At 44.6% G+C, this 22,514-nt stretch overlaps 1 protein-coding gene across 1 annotated transcript in view; it reads right to left on the bottom strand.

Moving 5' to 3' along the window:
* Positions 1-22,514, bottom strand: part of CNTNAP2 (contactin associated protein 2) — a 1,428,778-nt gene that overhangs the window by 163,262 nt on the left and 1,243,002 nt on the right. The window contains exon 14 of the mRNA XM_048510449.1: positions 20,308-20,435. Coding sequence (XP_048366406.1) covers positions 20,308-20,435 — 128 coding nt within the window. The remainder of the gene's footprint in view (positions 1-20,307; positions 20,436-22,514) is intronic.

The following is a 22,514-nucleotide window of genomic DNA, read 5'->3' as shown; positions in this document are numbered from 1 at the left end:
TTATTCCCCTCCCTGGCCCTGTTTGTTTGGGAGGGGGTTTTTTGGACCTCTTTTAGCCCACTTTTATTCTGGAAGCCAACTTTGATGTGGATTTTTTTCTCATGTATAATGTTTCTGTCAGCTTTCTTTGACCTACCCACTCCCATGCACCTACAGGTCACTTTTCAGTGACTGGACTGTTCTCACTGTCAGTTCAATCTCTCTTCTCCTGTGCTGGCCCCGAAGGTGAGTTGTTTCATTTTTTATTTTGTTTACAAAGGAACTAAAATACGAATCCATCCATCCATCCATCCATCCATCCATCCATCCATCCATCCATCCATCCATCCATCCATCCATCCATCCATCCATCCATCCATCCATCCATCCATCCATCCATCCATCCATCCATCCATCCATCCATCCATCCATCCATCCATCCATCCATCCATCCATCCATCCATCCATCCATCCATCCATCCATCCATCCATCCATCCATCCATCCATCCATCCATCCATCCATCCATCCATCCATCCATTCATTCATGCCCTACCCCTGAAGGGCTCAATATTGCTATAATGAATCCCTGGCTTTCATTTTAAAAAAGGAAGCCTCTAACTCTTTCCGTCAGGGAAATATATATTTTCCCTCCTATCTCTACCAGGGAAAGGACTTTTTTTTTAAAATGAAAGCTGGGAATTCAGACAATCCAAGAAAATCAGGAGCAAGCAAATCATGCATGCAGGCAAGCCTTCCTATTACTCCATGCTCCAGATTATTGTTCGAGGTTATTGTCTGTGGTTTGCTCGCGATTAGCAACTTGTTTCTTTTGAGAAGGAAAAATCCTAGGTTGTCCTCACAGCATGTACAACAGTGGTTCTCAACCTGGGGGTCGCGACCCCTTTGGGGGTCGAATGACCCTTTCACAGGGATCGCCTAAGACGCTCTGCATCAGTGTTCTCCATCTGTAAAATGGATAAATGTTAGGGTTGGGGGTCACCACAACATGAGGAACTGTATTAAAGGGTCGCGGCATTAGGAAGGTTGAGAACCACTGATGTACAAGAAAGACCAGACTTAAACCATCATAGAGATGGTATTACTCTCTCAAGTCCATTTCTTCAAACTTATGGAAGCTATGCTAGGAAAACTGGTGTGAAAGTTTCTCAGAAAAAACTGTACCTTCAGGTACTTAATCAATCCTGTCCTCTTTGAGGGGAAATCATTTGCAGACTTCAAGGATCAACCTGGCCCTTACTTTTGAGTTTTATGATATTCTAGTGATCTCCTTTTCAGCAGGCTTATGCTTTAAAGCAAACGTATATGGAGAAAGATATTGACAGCCAGTGTGGGAACTGTAGAGCTGAGTGCTGGCCTGAGGTGATCACGGATTTCTTTAACGCTGAACCCAGCCTGTTTCTCAGTTTCAGTTCCTTATCTTTAAAAATGGAATAAGAAAGATCGCTGCAACAGAAGAGTCGGGAGTAGTGCTGTGTTGAATTTTTATGATGTTTGATTTCCAATGCAGAAGTCCTCGTTTTGAAGGATGCAAATGTTATGGATCCATGTAGCCAATAAGATTTGACTGCTTGGGGACATCGGTTAAGTGCAAGAGACCTTTCCTTCCCTATATTCCCCCCCCCCCTTGCTACTGTGCTGAGGTGGAAAAGTAACTGCATAAAAATGTAAATGTCTTGGTGAATATGTTTTGTGGTTTTTCAGTACCAGCCAGAAAGGCAGCTAAAAACCCAAGCCAAATTCTGCAGGCCACAAAAATATCTGCTTAGATTAAGGTGACCAGATGGTCACCTTTGTAAACCGGGACGGGAGGGTAGGTGGGTGGCTGCGCACATGCAGCCGCAGGAGTGCACTGCCTTTTGGGGCGCTCCTGTTTCCCGCCCTGTCACAGGGCGGGAAATGGGAGCGCCCCAGAAGGCAGTGCTCCTGCGGCTGGGTGCACAGGAGGCTGCCGCACTGCCTTGCACCCCAGAAGGCGTGCATCAGCCTTCCAAAAATTGGGACACTTGAAAAAACCCGCGGGACGTGGGACAAATTGTTTTAAGGCGGGACCGTCCCGCCAAAAGCGGGACGTCTGGTCAGCCTAGCTTAGATCATTTTGGGGCAGTTTGAGTCTTGACCACAGGGTAAGGGACATTATTGGAACAGGAGTTCTACTGCGTTATATGTTTTATTTATTGTTTTAATATTTTAATCCAATTCATATAACTTTATTGTATTGTATTTTATTGTTACCTTCCTGGGGTCCTAACTTGGTCAGGATAAAGGTGGACATATAAATATTTTAATGAAATAAAATATATTAACATAATTATTGGTACTATTACTACTTAATTTAAATACCTTTTTTTGTTTAAAATTCATAGGGGTCAACTTTTCAGAATAAAGTCATCCATAAAAAAACCCACAGATAATAAGATAATAATGTGAAATTATAAGAGTTTTCACCTCTTTCGCTTTAAAAACAAAACAAAGCAACCCTCTCCCCCATATTACAAATCTTGCTTCTAGGAGTTGCCATCCTAAAGTATTCAGGTTATAATAGTTGGCTGATAAGACTAAGGCCCTTTCTGCACGGGCGATATACAGTGGCCCAGGGACGGCAAAAACGCCGTCCCTGAGCTGCTGTTAGCACAGGAGGTGCTGCCGTCCTGGCTGCCTGGGAGCAGCATGAAGCCGCTGCTTTTAACCTCGCCTCCACTGACCATCATGATCAGTGTCACTCTGGAGGGCTGCAGAGACCCGCCGACGCTGCCCTCCGACCCCTGGAGGTTGGAGGACAGCGTGGGCAGGTCCTTCCAGACCTCCAGAGCGACGCTGGACATGACGGTCAGTGGAGGGACTGACCGACAGGCGGCTCCTCTCCAGCTGGGGGGGAGTGGGGGCTGCTCGCACGCTAGCGTGCAAACAGCCCCGAGCCTCCACCGGCATAAATTATGCCGGTGGAGGCTCGTTTCCGCGTGTGTGCAGAAAGGGCCTTACACAACAATCCTCAAATAGCTGTTGAAATGCCATGGAATGTTCACAAATGGTACTAGTAAGGGGGGGCTGGCCTATTTAAAGGTGGCACCAGCTAGTACCAAGTTATCAAAAAGGAACACTTTGTTTCAAAACACTTTTACATGATAAAAATGTTCAGTACAAGCGAAGACTCTGTTGTACTAAAGGATTTGGCAACTAAGAGTGTTTGTAATGTGACTTAAGGAAGATGGGACTACTGTCACAGAAACTGCTAATGAAAAAACTTGCCCCTCTGCTAGGGTAGTGCCTGTGTGGTGTAGTGGTTAAGAGCAGGTGGATTCTAATCTGGAGAACTGGGTTTGATTTCTCACTCCTCCACCTGAGTGACAGAGGCTTATCTAGTGAACCAGATGTATTTCTGCACTCCTGCATTCCTACAGGGTGACCTTGGGCTATAGTCACAGTTCTTTGGAGCTCTCTCAGCCCCACCCAGCACCTTGGGAGAGGAAGGGAAAGGAATTTGTAAGCCACCTTGAATCTCCTTACAGGAGAGAAAGGTGGGGTGTAAATCCAAAATGATGATGACGATTCTTCTTCTATTCCAAGCCCTTCCAATGGTTCCTCAGTCAAATAATGCCACACAAGGCAGTTGCTGTAAGGAAACGGAAAGGCTAGTTCAGCTGGGGAAGGGGAAAACGGTTCCCATGTGACCTAGCCTAGAGACAGGAGCAAGGTGAAGGCAGGGAGCTTCTGGGCAGACTGAAAGTTGGAATGAAGGTTGCCAATCCAGGGTTGGAAAATTACTGGAGATTTGGAGGCGGAGCCTAAGAAGGGTGGGGTTTGGGGAGCGGAGGGATGGCAGTTTGGCGTAATGCCCCCCCTCCAAAGCAGCCATTTTCTCCAGGTGGACTGATCTCTGTTGACTGGAGACCAATTCTAATTCCAAGAGATCTCCAGGCCCCACCTGAAGGTTGGCAACCATACTGAGAATCCAAGTGGGAAGAGAAGCACAAATGTATTAAGAAGGGAACCTGGAATGATAAAGGGATGACAGGGTGTGCTCCAAAGGGAATTTCACATCTCACTCCTGCCAAAGCACTTAGAGGCAGATTTCTAGCATCACACACACAACCGGCAGGAATTGAGACACCGTTCAGCTATTCTGTACTTACAAGGTAGTAATCAAAAGCCCCTAGACTGCAAAAATGGGAACTATTTAATTCTAAAAATGGTTATCCTGCTTTTCAGTAACATCTCCAAATCAGCTTACAGTAAAAAAAGATGAGCGCACATACCATAAAAGCACTTTAAATCAATGAATTAAAAAAGCCATCAGGGCCACCGGGAGAATAAGAACAGTTTTTTAAAAAGCATAAAAGCAATCAGCCAAAGAAAAGAGAGACTCAATAAGAAGGGATAATAATCCCAAATCCAGCCTTCACAGAATCAGCCCCAGTCAACAGGAAATCAACTCCTTTACCAACATTACTATTAACCCAGCTGACAGCTTGTCAAAAGAGGGTTTTCTTAATTGACTTCATGAAAGGGAACAGAAATGGTGCCAATTGTACATTGCTGGGAAAGGGAGTTCCACGGTGCTGCCGTCTAGAAAGAGTGGCATCCTATAACCAAGTGCAGCTTGGGAAATTCCTGGACATTTGTTGCCTAGGGACAAGAAGAAGAGCTGGGATTTGTATCTCACCTTTCTCTCTTGTAAGGAGTCTCATTTCTTACAAACAGAAATGCAAAAAACCCCATTTAAGATTACATTTTGAGTGGAATCCAAACTTATGTTGCTAGGTGTTTTCCCAAAAAATCCTGCCAAAACAAGAATTATCTCCGTACTTATTAACTGCATCAAGAGTTACCATTGCATCCAGCCGGAAAATGAAAAGATTTCCTGTTCAAGGAAACTGGGAAGATAAAATGAGAGAGTACTTGAGCATGCCCAAACTGACTAATTTTGTTAATAGAAGAGACGAACATGAATTTAAAGGCCCTTTCCGCACGGGCCTAATACGGCGCCCTGGGGACGGCAAAAACGCCGTCCCCAGGGAGCTGTTCGCACAGGGGGCGCAGGTGCTTTGCAGCCGCGCCGCCCGAGCGGTGCGAAGCTGCCGTTTTCCTACCTTGCTTCCCGAGCGAGGTTTATGGAAAATGGCGGCTTCGAGCTGCTGCCGTGCGAATGGCAGCGGGTCAAAGGCGCCTTCCCTCCCCCCATGTCCAGTCAACCTACCTGCTCTGCGGCCCTCTGGCGTGTCGCCAAGGCCTGGGGACATGCCCCCTCTGCCCTGCGACTCTGGAGCGGTCGCGCAGGGCAGGGGGTGTGTCCCCTGGCCTCGGCGACATGCCGGAGGGCCACAGAGCAGGTAGGTCGACCAGATGATGGCGCAGCGCAGCGCCGTCATCCCGGTAGGTTCTGGGACCATTCATGCAAACGGTCCCAGAGGGGTTGGGTCGGCGTCATGTATGCCGACCCAACCCCTACCGTGGCCGTGCGGAAACAGCCAAAGAAAAATGGGAATCTTATTTTAAGTATAATATAATGAAAAGCCCTGGTATATGTGTAATTATCATGATGTTACAGTTAACATGTTTAAACTTATGTATACTTTTCCAAGATAGACAGACAGACAGACAGACAGACAGACAGACAGACAGACAGACAGATATTAATAGACAATTCCAAATGATTTCAATGATTTTTATTATTTTAATGACTTGATTAGAGAAAGGATTCTTCGAACAGCGATTTTTTTCTAAATGTATAAAATTATATGTATTTGCCCATCAATTCTTTTAAATGGATAATAATTGTGAACGTAGTGAAAATTAACCAGACTGTATAAAAGACTAACATCAAGTGTGTTTTTCTTCAATATACTAACCAGCTAAAATGATCAAGAAACTTAAATAACAATCAGTGCAGACCCATGTAATGTTATCATTTTTTAATATTTACTTACCTTTTCTTTTCAACATCTTTTTTCATTTTCTTTATATTTTTGTGGAAAATTTTTAAAAAGCTATTAAAAACATTTCAAAAGGTTTGTGTGGAAAGGGCCCAGGCTCCTTCCACACATGCAGAATAATGCACTTTCAAACTGCTTTCAGTGCTCTTTGAAGCTGTGCGGAATAGCAAAATCCACTTGCAAACAGTTGTGAAAGTGGTTTGAAAACGCATTATTTTGCGTGTGCGGAAGGGGCTCTAGTTTAGACAAATCTGCTTGCTGACATTGAGCAGTTCCCCCCAACTTTGTTGTCAACAGAAGAGAACTTGGTGGAAGGGAAGTATTTGTGTTGGATTTGAATACTGCTGTATTTTAATTACTTTTAGATTTGTATTTAAATTAATTATTTAATGGGGTTTATCTGTATATGTTGTGTGTGAAATTTGTGTTGTACACCGCCCAGAGCCCTTCGGGGGTTGGGCGGTATAAAAATCCCATAAATAAGTAAGTAAGTAAGTAAGTAAGTAAGTAAGTAAGTAAGTAAGTAAGTAAGTAAGTAAGGGAAGAAATAGTGAAAAGCCATCCTAAAATGAGACATGTAGGATGGGAGATACTCTGCTCACAAGGCAGCAGACGAGAATAGGAAAGCTGGACCCATTCAGCAACAGCCCTAGATAGGATGTCACCAATCCCCCCCAAAAAAACTCTGGTAAAAACCCCCAAACATACCACGTATGGAGGATAAGCGTCACATTTTCAAGAGGAGAGACAGTAGATTGCTTGCTAGGGTAGCTATCTGGACATCCTCTCTCACAAATGCTGCCTCAGACATCCAAAAAAGCACCGATTTGGTGGTTTGAGTTGAATTTTGGTGCCACCCACAAGTTCTGGGAAACCACCCAAAAGGTTGGGGAGAGCATGCGTGTCTATTTGGGGACCCTGAAAAGGGGGGGGGGAACCACCCTACTGCTCTGTAAAGCACTGGACAAGAGAGCAGGAGAAGCAACTTGGCAAAACTCTTGTTTCTTATCTGATGCTCCAACAGGAGACACGACACAGCCCTTTTCCCTGAGACTTCTGGAACATGCCGAGGATTTAGAGGGAGGGAGGAGTCATTGCTGAGCACAAATAATGATGATGATCTAGTGTGACATTAATGCTGAAGCACTAATTGCGGTTGAATGTTCCTTACAACTTGTGGGTTCTGAAGCGGCTCCTAAAGCCACAATTCTATAGGCTGGAAAAGAGTTCCTGCAGGGTTTTCATAAAACCAGGTTAGAACAGGGGAAGGAAATAGTGATAAGATGTAGTGTTCTCTATGCATTAAATAACACAGAGAATTGGTATAGGAAGGGGCTTGCTCAGCATGGGCCTTTGCCCAACAGCCAAAAACAAAAATGAGGGCCGGGACATCTCCCTTAATCCTTCAGCCTACGCACAAAAAATATCGTCTTGATAGCAATTCCATCATTTGTTTCATTCCATGTTTTTAATCCAGCGGAGGAGAAAGTGTACCTTGTGACTTCCAGCTGGTGCTATATATTTAAGAAATAATATGCTAGTGGGTGAATTCAAGAGCATGCATTTGGGAAGCATGATGTATTTTAGAATTTCTTAAGAATCTGGCAGTAAAAGAAATTTCCACAGAGAGCACTAGAAGGAATTTAGGACCTTGTTCTTGGAGGTGCGGCAAGGGGAAGAATAAGAACATTATGAAGAGAGTGTCAGCGACTGAATTTAAAGAATCTTCTTTGAGTTTTTGTCCCATGCTACCTGATACAGTAGATCTTCCTAGCATTGCCTAACGAGTAACACTTTATGTACCTCCAAACCCTCCTCATTTCTCTCATTCAGAAAGCTGCCAGGCATAATCTAGTGACTTGGGATGGGGGGTGGGGTAGGATGTTTGTGTGCCATTAGGCAACGAGAGTGATATTACTTCCAGGGAAAACCCAGAAGTGATGTTAGTCCACTCTAGCAATCACTGGAAATGACCATATAGTTTCTGGCAGTTCCTAGAGTGGACTGACTTCACATCTGGGTTTCCTACCAAATTTTAAACTCTCCCCCATCTTGCTGGCTGTAGAGCTGCAACAGGAAGCAGGAAATTGGAAATGCTGCTCATACATACCATTTCATCCTGTCCCCCAGTAAACATCTACCACAGTTTCAGATTACTTCCACTGGCTCTGAAGAGTTTAGTGTATAGAGTGAATTAAGTGAGAATTAGCTACCCCCCCCCCCAAATTAAGAGAGGGCGAATAGTTGTAGAGGACAGAGGTGCATCGGTGTGCATACTGCTGGGCAAGGCCGCTTTCTGGAGTAGAATTTCCTAGGATTCCCTGGTTCCTTTCCAGTAAGGAAGTAACACCTTTGGTTCCTGGCTACAATGTTCTGTTTGACAGCTTCCATCTTTGTCTTGGATCTTTTCACCACAAGAACCATACCTGAGGTGCTGCTCTCTGGTCTGTTGCTGGCTTCATTAACAAAGTCAATACATTACATGGCATCAAGATTAGGAGATAAGGCTTCCCACTCACAGAATATTGAATGAACAAATGAATGACAAGCCATAAGTGATGGTCTTCTGAAATATTTAGAAATGTTTATGGAAAATGGCAGCCTAATACTCTAAGAGAGTTTCGAGAGAGTGACACAAGGTGACAAGCCAAGGTCACCCAGCAGGCTTCACGTGAAGATATAAATCCAGTTCACCATCACTCATAAGGACGAGCAAAGAATCAAACCTGACTCTCCGGATTAGAGTCTGCTGCTCATGTGGAGGAGCAGGGAATCAAACCCAATTATCTAGACTAAATCTGCCATTCTTAACCACTTACACCACAGGACACATAGACATACCTTAAGTTTGGTGTTTGATAATCTTTTTATGACAATGTTGACTTTTTGGCTAATGGCATTCCTGCTAATTGAAAAGCCTTGAGGTACCTTAAAGACAAACAAGTTTTTTTTAAAAAATTGCACCTTGACATTTTATTTCATAAAGGTAAAGTTTCCCCTTCAGTCATGTTCGACCCTGGGGTACCACTGCAAGAAGTGATTTCATAGGCAAGCCGTTTTTGTGAGGTAGTTTGCCATTGCTTTCCCCGGCTATTCTTTACCCCCTAACTGTGTGCTAGATACTCATTTACCAACCGAGGAATGGCTGGCTGGCTGAGTTGACCATGAGCCAGCTGCCAGGATATCTGACCCACAGGGGGCTCGAACTCCTGACCATGTGAGTGGCAATGCAAGCACTTAACCACTATGCCACGCGGCTCCTTTTGTTTCATAGAGCCCCCTTTGTCAAAAGCTTGTAGCAGTTCTTTCTAGGAAGATGTTGGAGAATGGAAAAAGAGATTGGTGTTGGAGGTTGTGAATGAAAAAGTAAACAGCAGAATCAAAGGGCCATGAAATGCAGGAAGTATAGAGAGCAGCGTCACTGTATAAAATTCAAAGGTAATCATATAAAGTACGGAAACAATTTGTAACTGGTGATAATGTGATTTCCCTAGCTTTGCATCTGAAGTGGGAATCAAATCTATTAAAATTTAAGTGAGAATAGAAACTTATTAATATTTAAGACTTGTATTGTTTTTGCTGCGACGGGCTTGCTCAGCTACCCTTCAAAATTACCCCACTTTGAAATGTTCTCTTATGAGCCACTTCAAAAGGAAGTTAATAATTTGTTCTTAAATTAATTTGTTGTCCTAAATAAAGATGACTTCTTGAAATGCACAACCGAAAGGTAAGTGTTCCCCCACAAAAAGTTAGAATATACTGTTTAATAAGAACTCCAAATTTCTACAGTCTTAGGCATGTAGAGATTGCTATACATTCCTATCTGTAAATTGAATGAAATGGGTAAAATAGGCTATTGCTTTATATGAATGGGTGGGAGAAGAATGGTTAAGAGATGCAAGGAATCACACTTCTGATTCAGTTCTGATTTTGAGCGAACGCGGAGTTGACTAATAGGATAATTCAAAGTTTTCCTTCTCCGCTAAACTGTCTATATCTCTAGCCCCCAAAATAATACAAGTTAGTATGCATAATAATTCCTTGTCCCTAATGCATTAAGATGACATTGAAGACTTTCTGTTTAGGCAGTCTTTGATCTTCTACCCTGAATTTGTTGTGCAATCCAAACATAGACCACTCACAAAAATCATAATTTCATCCTGATTCAGATGCACCGTTTGTGTGGGAGACTAATGCCCACATTCATTGAAGCATCCAAAATCAGATGTCACAACATGTTTTGGTTAGATCAAAGACTCCTTAAACCAGGACGATTTTAGTCATTGTTCTGAATTGGAAGGAGGGTGGATGGAGGAATGTGAGCCCAAAGATTTCAAGCTCATCTACATCAAGAACAAAATTGCGGTTTATTTGTCACATTTGAAACACCGTTGATCTATCTTGGTTAGTTCCTGGCATTCAGGCCCTTTCCGCACGGGCCAAAAGCAGCGGCGTCGGGCCGGCAAAACACTGTTTTGGTGGGGACTGTTCGCACAGCTGCTGCTGCCAAATCGCTGCAGCAGCGCTCGGTTCCCGCCAAAACAGTGTTTTCGAACCTCTCACGGGGAACGAGGTTTTTTGCAAATGCCAGTTTCCATTCGGTGCCATGTGAACGGCACTGGGTGGAAGCCGGCGTTTCTCCCCTGGCCCTCCCAAACGCTGCTTATGTCCTCTGGTCACCTTCTGTCGCGTTGTGCAGGCCAGGAGACATGCCCCCCTGGCCTCATTCTCCAGGGTCGTCACTCTGGCCAGGGTGTGTGTGTCCCCTGGCCTCCACAACGTGACAGGAGGCAACGGGAAGTAAGCAGCGTTTGGGAGCGGCGCAGCCTGCGCGAAGGCTGCGCCGCCAGCGCCACTTCCAGCGGGACCATCCATACGAACGGTCCTGCGGGGGTGTGCCGGCATAAACTATGCCGACGCACCCCCCCTGAGTGCCCGTGCGGAAAGGGCCTCAGTCACACTCTATTGCAGTCACACTTAAAGGCTCCCATGTAACATGCAGCTGTCATTCACTTCCACAGCAAAAAGGAAAGCATGCAAATTGGCCTCCCACTGCTGACATTGGTGGTGGCACAACCGTCCACTCACAATCAGGGGTGTGATGCACAGATGCGACATACCACATTTAATGTATTTTCCTCCCACCTGGCAGCTCTTTACTGAGATCTGCCTGTCACAATGAGGGGTATTTTGCTAGGAAATTCTCATTGCCAGCTTTGTTGTTGCACGACAGGGAAAATACAGAATGGCTCTGGAGATCTGAGGGGAGTCAGAACGTGACAGACTCGCACTGCACGCCCCGATTCACAGATTTTGTTTGACGGAATCAAGCTCTGTTTTTTAATTCTAATCGTCTCAAGAACAGCTGCATTTGCAGATGTGGAGAGAGTCCCGGCAAGCACAGAAATGAATGACATGCGCATCAAAAGGATGCAGGTAGAACTATTTTGAGCCCGGAGCTTGACTGAGCCCTGTTAAATGCATGGAGCCTTACTTTCAAATAAATGTATGAGCTGCTCAATGCTTTCCTTGCTGAAACCAATAGGATAGTCAGGCTTCTCTTTAAGTGAACGGAGGTGTGAAAAACAGGACTGGATTATACCCTGCCTTTACGCATTATTTTGAAAAGCACTCTTTCCAAGACAGACGTTCCCAATAATATGCCCAAAGTTTTGCTCATGACTATTACGTCTCAAAGCCAGTAAGGAAAATCTCTCTCCTCTCCCCGCAACTGGACATTTTTGATGATCAAACCCTCTTGATGTCAGCAGAAGAGATATGGATGATTGATGACTCCCATTGTTTGCTTACAAAATTACTACAAAGCGTACAATGCAAAAGGAAAACAGGAAGAAAAAACATCAGGACCTGGTGATTACTGCAACTGTAAACAAAAATGGGCTTCAAAAAAATTGTTGCTGGAACCTAAATACTGAGGCAGACTAGAATTCATGGGAATGACGGGCCCCAAATCACCCAGCAAGAGATAGATGCAGTAAGGGGAAAAGGAAGCCGAAGTGGAAGCGTAGGTATAGATTTTTTATGGGGGGGGGAGGTTTGGGGGCAAGGCCACGCCCCCACCTGCCCACAGGGAGGCGTGTGTGGGCCACACCATCCCCAAGCTTCTCCCAGCCCCTGGCTCCTCCGAAAGTGTAGCTTATAAAAGCAGCTCTCCGAGGCCAGAGATGGCAGACTCCCCTGCCCTGCCCTGCCCGCCCTGCCCCCCCCCACTGGCTGGGCTCCCAGCTGGTAGCCGGCAGTCCCTTCTCCCCCCCCCCCCGGCAGAGGGGTAGCTAGGGAAAATGGAGCCTGGTGCAAAACCTGAGGTTTGCGCACCCCCCCCCCATGGGTGGCTGCTGTGATGCTGAAATCCACCCCCAAACAGCATCACTTTCAATGATGTTTAAATTAGGGAGCCCAGATTTTCCTTTTAAATCTATCTTAAAGGGAGAATCTGGGGTCCCCAGTTAAAACAACATTGAAAGTGATGCTGTTTTGGGGGTGGCCTGCTCTCACTATAGGAGTGTTGCATTAGGATTTATTTGTTTGCCTCCAGATGCTGACATGCTCATCTCAATTTCACAATTTGAACTGAGCACATTTAAAATGTACGTATCAGGTTGCAATTTGAGATTAAAAATGTATTCATGGAATGTAAGTCAAATGGGGAAAAATGTTCTTTCATTTACTGTTGTACTCTTTCCTGCTAAGTGGCACATGTAACAATTTATTGCTATGCCTGTCAGTGATGCCTTACGGCCCCATCCGGGGGTGGAAGGGGCAAATCCACCAGCAGTGGCGTAGGAGGTTAAGAGCTTGTGTATCTAATCTGGAGGAACCGGATTTAAATCCAAACTCCTCCTCCTCCTCCTCCTCCTCCTCCTCCTCCTCCTCCTCCTCCTCCTCCTCCTCCTCCTCCTCCTCCTCCAGTGGAAGCGGCACATGACTGCACCAGCTGATTTGCCCTCCACAGGACATTTGCCCTGGCAGAGGGGCGAATCCAGCGGTGGGATCCAGCAGGTTCGCACCACTTCGGCCGAACCGGTTGTTAAAATGGTGCTTGTAAATAATCAGTTGTTAAATTATTTGAATCCACCGCCGGAACCGGTTGTTAAATTATTTGAATTCCACCCCTGGGCGAATCCATTGGCATGTGGCTGCTGGCACGTGGCTCCCTTGTTTTCTCCTGTTTTTAATAACATTTGTCTTCTTATGTATTTATCAACACAGAAATCGGTATCTGAAACACCCACAGGGAGCCAGTGGCCCAAATAAACTATTTCATGGTAGGGTGGCAAACGGCTGGTTGGAGAATCCCTGGAATTTGGGGGTGGAAGCTGAGAAGAGTCGAGTCGAGGGAGGCATCTCAGCAGATGTACCGGTAATGCCCACTCTCTGAGTGGCTATTTTATCCAGGGTCAGTGATTTTTGTAGCCTGCAGATCCATTGTAATTCTGGGAGATCTCTTGGCTACTCTAGGGCAAAGTAAAACTCACCCTAGGGGAAGCGGTAAATGCTCTCATCCTACTTTTTTCTACTGTGGATTGAAATAAGTGATAGAATATTCTGTGCTGTTGGTGAACAGTAAGATACGGTTAACTCTAGATGGATACTAAGCATTAGATTGCTATCATCACAACAACAACGATGTTGGTTACGTTAACTATTTGCTACTGGTATACAGTGCCTACCTCTGCCAGTAACCTGTGGATTCACGGTCATCTAAAGTAAAATAACCTGTGGGTGATTCATAGAGAGATGTCATAGTTTTGTTATTGATTGCCAGATGGTGTGACAATTGAAGGCTGTGGCAACCTATTGGAGTCAGATCAATTGTTCGCCCATTTCCTTGTCCCCTATCCCTTGTTCTGTGTTTGGCGCCACCCCAACAAACTCTGTGTTTTATAGTGGAGTGTTTATTTCAGAATGGTATACTTTGATCTTTAGAAAGGTTGAAGCTATTGGTTTCCCCTTGGAATCACTCCTTACGCTCACAAAGGTAGAAGCCTTCAGACTAGTTAAGAATAGGCTCTTGGATCTTGATTTTCATAATTTGACTCGTGCTGCCAAGACAGCCTGTTCTCCGACTACATTATTAATCCCATGCGAGCGTGGAATTATTGCAGCATATCTTCATCTGCTGATTAATCCCACCCAAAGGAGAGCCTTGGCTACTGCAAGATGTAATGTGCTGCCATCAGCTCTGCTGGAGGGAAGATTTAAGAATATGGAACGTTCCAAAAGAGTTTGTTCATGTGATATGACTACAGTTGAAACACTTGACCATTCTTTGTTTCTATGCCCTAAATACAATAAGATATGCATGAAATACATGAATTCCATTTTCTTGCAATGTTCTCAGTGGCATGAGTGTTATAAGATACCCAATCTCCTGAACAGTTCTGATGTGCTCTTTTGTGAAACTGTTGCAAATTTTATTCTGGAAATTAGTAATTTTAACTGTATTTCTTAACCTTGTTTTGTTTTAAAATTTTGTCCTGTTTTATATGCCAATAAAGGCTTGTGTTGTGTTGTGTAGTGGAGTGTTGATACTGTATGCTGTTGTGATGCCTGGGTTCTGTTGGTGGGTCTTCAGCCTGCTCTGTGGAGAGGTGTATGGGAATGGCACTTTTGATGAGTTCATTTGGACTACACCATTGATAAGACTCTGAATGTTTGTTGTATTTATCTGTCTTTTGTGGACAATTGTTTTATTGTAATTTGGAACACCAATAAAGGATTGTCTACTTCTTCTTCAATAAGATATGGTTGACAATCTCCAGGTGGGGCCTGGAGATTTCTTGAAATTGCAACGTATCTCCAAACTATAGTTCCTCTTGATAAAATGGCTGCTTTGGGAGGTGAACTCCATGGAATTTACACCTTACTGAAATCCCCTCTCTTCCAAAACTGCTTTTCCCAAGTTCCAGCCCAAAGTGTCCAGGAATTTCCCAAACTCTTGAGTTACCTCCTTCCCTTTTCTTATATTTGAAGGTCCTGGTAGATAAACAACTCCTCATCTGAATCTGTTAGAAACATTGTGAGTGTGGGAAGGTTAACAAGGCCCAATTCCTGTGGGCCCTCAGTGCATCCCTGGACCATCCAGTAGGCTCTGCAAATAATCTTTCACCCAGCGTGATATAGTGGTTAAGAGCAGGTGGATTCTAATCTGGAGAACTGGGTTTGATTCCCCACTCCTCCACCTGAGTGGCAGAGGCTTATCTGGTGAACCAGATGTGTTTCCACACTCCTACATTGGTACTGGGTGATGCTGGGCTAGTCACAGTTCTTTGGAGCTCTCTCAGCCCCACCTACCTCACAAGGTGTCTGTTGTGGGGAGAGGAAGGGAAAGGAGCTTGCAAGCCACCTTGAGTCTCCTTGTAGGAGAAAAAGGTGGGGTATAAAGCCAAACTCTTCTCCTCCTGCTGCTGCTGTAGGCTCCACAAAGCTATAAGCAGAAACATGGGAATGATGGATATTTCAGGTCTAATTTTGATATGTGCCACATTAGAATTTCTATGAACTTCATTGCATTCTGCAAAGTACAGGAAATGTGTGGTGGAGGGGTCTGGGTGCCACATTTGAAGTCATAATTTAGTCCACAGAGACTGCTCCATGCCAAAAACATGGAAATTATCAATATGGGATTGGAATTCAGTGTATTTACCCAGCAAATTTCAGCAAGAGCAGGCTCTTGTATTGAAGGATGAGTGGAGAGGTCTTGGTTCACCATAATGGCCAAATCACTCTTCTGGCTTAATTACAATTTTGAGGTTTCACATCCATTGAGGAGGCAAGGCCCAAGAAGAACTCCTGATGACTGAGCTACCAGTCTGCCCATTAAAAGGAAACCCAGAGGTCAGAGAGACACTGTTCTTCAAAGAAATGCACTCCTCACAGAACAAGTTCAATGTAATATGTGCAAATCACCAAGAACATTTACCTCAAGTTGGCCACTGCTGAAACAGGTCAAACAGACATTGACAGCTGGGCCTAAATTGATAATAGTTCTGAAAAATACATTGCTATTTGCTCAGGCATACAAGGCCATCGGGGCCTGCTGTGCGGTTTATGGTAGTACCTACCATGGATCATATATTATCAAAATAAGGCAGAGCTTCTCAAGATCTTTTATAAGATCCATTTCCTTGAACTCTAATTCTACAATTTACAACATCTGAGATCTCCCTTTGATGAAATAACAGCACTGCAAATATTCTGCTTTATTTTTCTCCTCTTTTCCTTAGTTATTTACTTCTTGCCGTGAACTTCAATGGAAGCCCCTAAAGGATAAGAAAAGTCAAAGAAAAATATAACAGAACTTTCCAGCACCAGCCACCCAAAAATGAATCTGTGTCTCAATTTTGTGTTTTATGTAGCATATAAAGACAGAACGGAGTTAGCAAAGAAGGGTCACCCTTTATCTATCTCTCCACAATACTTGATAAGCGTGAAAATGGTCATTTTTAAGAAGTCCTCTTATTGTGTAGATGACTCGTAAATGAAATGATATGAATAAATGAAATGTTCTTTTGGAACATGTGGGAACCCATTTTCATAGGGGCAGAATAAGCGATTAAGCTAATTATGTAGCTTTTGGGCACACTAAGGTTCAAAAACAAAACAAGGAGAAGATCCCAATGTCCACACTTACTAATTTGGCTACCACCACTGAGAAGCAATGTTTGGCCCTTTCCCCACTTACCTTAAGCCCCGTGCTACTCTCCTAAAGTAGCGCGGGGTCCAGCTGCACTCCCCACTTCAGGGGCAGCAAGAGCACTTAGCCGCTAGCAGCTGCCTCTCTGGCACCCCCCCTCAGCGTGGCGTAATTCCTGAGTGCCTTTTCAAATAAAACCTTTTGATGACCAGCAGAAGCGGAGTCATGAAGAGCACCGGTAGCATGCCAGGAATTCTTGGCTGGGAATTGGCAAAGCAGCAACCCTCCCACAAAGGTAAGTGGGGAAAAGGCCTTTTAGGTTGAGAGTGTAGTCTTGATACAAAGCGTGGGAAGAGGGGAAAAGACAGAAATACTAGAAACTACAGCAACACATGTTAAATAATGAGGGAAGGGCCACGGCTCAGTGATAGAGCATTTGCTTGACGGCAGAAGGAACCAGGTTCAATTTCTGGCATCTCCAGTTAAAGAATCAGGTAGCAAGAATTCAGGGCACAAGCAGTGGTCTTCACAAATCCCAGGAGTTTGTCAACACCCATCAGGGAAACTGGGTGAAAGTGGTACATAAATAAAACAAGAGGCATATTATGTTGTCCTTCGGGTGGACCTAAGTTACAGTCAGCATCTAAATCAGAGTATATTCTTGATATTTATCAGCAAACATTTTTTGCAAAAGTATTACACCTAATGGCAGGGTTCTGAATCTTCTTTTGAACAAAAGTTCACAGGTGACACGGAGTTATTAGATATGTGCGCCATCTTTCAGGCAAGTTTCTAATAGATGGATATTGAGACTGAGATTCATTGGTATCTATTTTTGTCTGTTTTTATTCCATTTTATCACATATTTATTATATTTTTATTGACTGTTGTAAGCTGCCCTAAATATGACCTAGGCTAGGAAAGGGCAGGGCACAAATCTAATCTAAATAGATAACAAATTCAATTTGCATGGAAATACAGAGTCAAATAAATCAAAGCTTTACCTACTGACCTTTTGCTTGTTGCTAAGTCAAGAAAAGGACATAACTACAGAATATGCTTACAGCAATTTGAACAGGGGTTTTCCCCTTTACAGAATGATATACTTGAATTTCATCCATTTTGGTTTTGGGACTACACACCACCCTAAATTATACCTAAAATGAGAAAACTACTGTTTATTTTGAAGACTAAAGGAAGAAAATTATAGCTGTCCACCCAAACGGATAGTTCTGTATGAATGTTATCATCCCTCCTTTGAATGACTATTTCCCAAAATGAAATAGAAAATTATGAACTACAGGGAAATTCAGCAGTGACATCAGAGTCAAAGTAAAATATAGTAAAAAATCAATGCATAAAACTTGTGGCATATTTCTCTGGAGGTCATGAGATCAATGGACAACGGTGAGAATGGAATTTTGATTAGTTCTTGAATTCCCAACATCTCAAGATCATTTTTTCCCTTCTGTTCCACACTAAACCCAGGATACTGATGGACTTCATGGCGCTCTAAGTCATCATACTGTAACAATAAGTGCAGCAGCCCTTTCCTTCTTACCTCAAAAATGAAACTTAATGGCAGAGGTGGAGCTGGAGAAAATGGAGCCTGGGGCGGACTCTGAGTTTTCCGCCCCACCCCATTGACCTCTGCGCCATGTCACTGCGCCAAACCATGTCCACCCACCCACCCACCCACATGCCACGCCCACCCACGCCCTACTTACCTTCTGGGCCCAGGACACTGCCTTTCCTCCTCCTGTATTTTTACTTTCAAACAGCCAGTTTGAAAAAGAAAGCCTTTGGCTACCTCCCTCCCCGCCCAAGGACCAGTCTAGGAGCTGCTGGGAGTGGGGTGCTGCTTTTGAAGTGAAAGTCGTCCCTTTCCAGTTTAAACTGATGGTGAAACATTATGGATGCAAAACAAAATGTGAACCTGTAACATGAATGTCACAGGGATGGCTGGGACTACGGAGGAGGCTACACTCAGTGGTTTTATTTGAATGGTCATATCTTTATTTTGCTTCTCCCTTCTATATGGCCCTTTCCCCACTTACCGTTTGCTGTGCGCTACTCTCCCCAAATAGCGCGAGGTCCAGCGGCGCTCCCCACGAGTCTGGGTGGCGACAACGCAGCCTCCCCAACTCTGAGCTCTCACGTCCCCTCAGCGCGCGTCATTTCTGGCGCTGAAGAAACGGCACCTTCTGACTGCCCCGCACAGAGCGCGAGGCAGTGGGGAACACAACCCTGCGGCGGAAATTGCTTGCACTGAGAGTAGCGCGCCGCAAACCGTAAGTGGGGAAAGGCCCAAAGAGAAACAAAACCCATGAGTCTTTATTTTTGCACCCTTTTCTGAGCCCCAAATTATGAAAAATTCTGCAATCTAGAAAAATAACATGGCTTTGCTGGGCATGGGATAAATATGTACCACAAGAACAGGATAACATAAAATTTGCTTTTGCTGTAGAATTGGCGGAAGACTTTGGTTTGAGGGATACTGAATTGACGAGGGGCTTTGAGACCCACACTATTTGATTCCAATTCTGCAGCAACAAACAAAGGCCGGGTAGCTAAAAATTGGCTAAGCTGATGGTTATAAATGGGAAGACATAATAGAATGGTTGTAAATTGGAAGACATAATAGAATATCCCCCCCACAGCCAGGATGGAAATTGGAAAAGGCGAACTCAATATCTTTTTTTCCAAAACACAAGATAAAACCCAGGCAAACCCTAGAAAACCTTTGCCACGTTAAACAGATGGGTACATGAAAAGCTGGAAGCATTGACGGAATGTTGACTACTTTTAATTTTCTAAAGAAAATCCGCAGAGAAACAGAAGAGATTATGGTAAAGGAAAGCCTTTGCTGATTATTTCAAGTCAAGGGACTGCTGGAACGTCAACGTCATACGAAATAAAGATCTGTGCTCTGCTCTGAAATATAGCCACAGACAGCAGACTCCCCAAACCTGAACGGAAAACTGTGAGATCTGAACCCGACACTTGTGAGCTGTCACTAGCAAGGTGAAGGATGGGATCAAACTTTATGGGATCTTCCGCCACTGGGAAATCTCGCCCTGTACTCACTACTGCTCAGCTGCAGAGGTCTGTACTTCTTTGTTTGGTGTTCAAGCCAAAACAGACCGCGGTGAAAAATTCAGCCTGGGTTTGGCGCACCAGCATCCACCTATGTTAACACGGATGCTCCTTGCTAGTTATAACGTCAGATTTTTATGCAGCCGTAAGCCAAGTTTCCAATGATGCATTTAGCCATAATGTGGCTATTTATACCTCTATAAAGTTAGTTTATGGCAATATAAATAGTAATGCTAATGACATTAACAGCAGCATTCAACAGCATCGCAGATGTTGTGCGCCGCTCCGCCGCTGTTTGTATTACTGTTTATATCATCATAAGCTTAGTGGGATAGTCAAACTTGCCTCATTTACCCGGCAAGAAAGATGGATGTCCACACTTCAGATACGAAACCAAGCCTTTTCACGGGCGGTTATATGGTAATTTCTCTCCGTACGTTTTCTGAAGTAATCTAAAGTTGACTTTGGATGAACATCGGGCACAACCACATCCTCAGAGCGCCAATTTGCACGAATAAAGTTACAGCCCCTTTCCAGTTTTCAGCGCATTTGCCAAAATTAACTATTTGCCATGGTGTAATTGATACCCCACATCATAGAAAGCATGTCAGAGCGGACTTACGGTCTCCGTGGCATCGCAGAGGGCCCACGGTGAGCTTTGCTTCTGAGCCAGGCCGATCAATGTCTCCCACTATAACTTGGCTGACAGGCAGATGGTCTTTATAAGACAGGAACCCGGTGTCTTTTCTCCTGAATTGTCACAAAAAAAAGGGAAATGACAAAGCACGAGCTATTTAATAAGAGTTGTCCTCGGAGATCACTGTACGCTGAGGGACGTGATAAGAAGGTTCTATTCCTAAAAAACTGAAATAAATCAACATGTTATTTTTCAGTCTCTCTCAAAATTTGAGCAAGGTACAATTGAATCGACTGGAAGAGGCTGCTGAACTATATTCACTGTTGCGTTTGGGTATCTTCTAGCTCCATGACAAATTATGGATGCTGGGCCTTTGAAAAAAAAAATAAAGCTGCCTTATATTTAATGAAACTGTTAGTCTGTTAAGGTCAGTATTGTCTACTACAGGGGTAGGGAACCTGCGGCTCCAGAGCCGCATGTGGCTCTTCTGCCCTTGCACTGTGGCTCCACGAGCCGAGCCGCTGGCCCCATCCACCAACTGCCCACGGTCGGCTGGGCCGCGCTGCGGGCTTCCCCTCTCGCCCGCCCCATTGGAGCGGGGTGGGCGCTTTCCTGGCTGCCGGCGAGGCCGAGCCACCGGCTTCATCCTTGCCCGCTCTGCAGGCAGCAGGGCGGGCGCATCCATGCGCTTCTCAGAATGAGCGGATTAACAGGTAAAAAAACCCCTATATATATATATATAGTGTTATCTTTATTTTAAATGTCAAAAATTATTTGCTGCTCCAAGTGTTTTCTTTTCCCGTGGAAAACGGGTCCAAATGGCTCTTTGAGTGTTAAAGGTTCCCTACCCCTGGTCTACTAGGACTGGCAGTGGCTCTCTGGGTACTCAATTGGAGATCTTTCACATCATCTAGTACCTGGTCCTTTTAGCTGACGATGATGAGGACAACTCGAGACCTTCGGCATGCCAAGCTTTTAAAAGGTTTTGAGGCAGGAAATAAAACATCTCCTCCATGGAGTTCTGCAATGCTTTTATCCCCTTTGGTTCCCAAAATGTTTTATTTGCATCCTCAAAATGTTCTAAGTGAATGCCCCTTTAAAACCATTCTTTAGATGAGATCTTTCCAAAATGGCTTCACTGGGCTGTGCAATGTCTTTAAGACATTTCCCATAACTCTTTGCTGTCTCCGGACTTCCTCCTCGGTGCCATTTTTTCAGCTTTTTCCTTGCCCCTTGCCTGTTTGTTCGCAGCATTTCTGTTGGGTGGGGGTGGTAATCTTTGAAGGCTCGACTATGCGTGGGGTAGGAAATTACAGCATGAAGTGTTGGATAAAACAGGGAAAAATAATAAAATGGCAGCCAGGAATCATATGGAGAGGGTGAGTGCAGGCATATATTGTGGTAAAGAGAGGTAGACGGAAAACATTTTACAAACTTTGTAGGGAATTTGTGTGGAAAGGGCCCATGTCCTAATGTGAAAAAAGAGCGGGAAGAGCCTCTCCCTCCCTCCCTCTCCCCCCCCTCTCTCTCTCTGTGTGTGTGTGTGTTTGTGTGTGTAAGATTTGGTGATGAGGGCTGGGGAGACATACTACTGAAACTTGCACAGGAGAAGAGTTGAATGAGTCACCAACAAAAGATGTCTGGAGGGTTCAACAGGCCATATAATTTTTTTTCAGGCACTACATTTGAAGGGATCCAACTTCATTACCTTGAGCAATGCGATTGAAATATGCCCAGTCACCATTTTGTCTGAACAGGGACCCACGGTTCTTTTTCAGCTTCAGTACATGTGAACCAAATAACACCGGCGTGTGAACCAAATAACATATTTTTTGTGGCACAGGTCAGAGCCATAGCGAGGGGGGGAACTGCACCTGGGGCACGTGTGTGCCCTGCTCCCCACCCCGCCCCGGAACACCCCCGCCCCACCCCTGCACTGGTGCATGCCCGGTGCAAGGTGCCCCCGGGCGCTACGCCACTGGCACAGGTTCACATGTACTGGAGCTGGAAAATACATGCACTTCCCTGTTCATACAAAATGGTGTCCACACATATTGGAAGCATGGTGGGTAGTGTGCACTCTCAGTGTGTGCAGTTTGGTCCTCTCCAAATATAATATTTTTTTTGTGTGCACTGTCAAGTCACATCTGACTTATAGTGACACTGTACAGTTTTCAAGGCAAGAGATTTCA

Source organism: Sphaerodactylus townsendi, linkage group LG11 (assembly GCF_021028975.2).
Source record: "Sphaerodactylus townsendi isolate TG3544 linkage group LG11, MPM_Stown_v2.3, whole genome shotgun sequence".
In the NCBI taxonomy this organism is placed as follows: Eukaryota; Metazoa; Chordata; class Lepidosauria; order Squamata; family Sphaerodactylidae; genus Sphaerodactylus; species Sphaerodactylus townsendi.
Note: the sequence above shows the minus strand (reverse complement) of the source record. Positions and strands in the feature narration are given on the sequence as shown.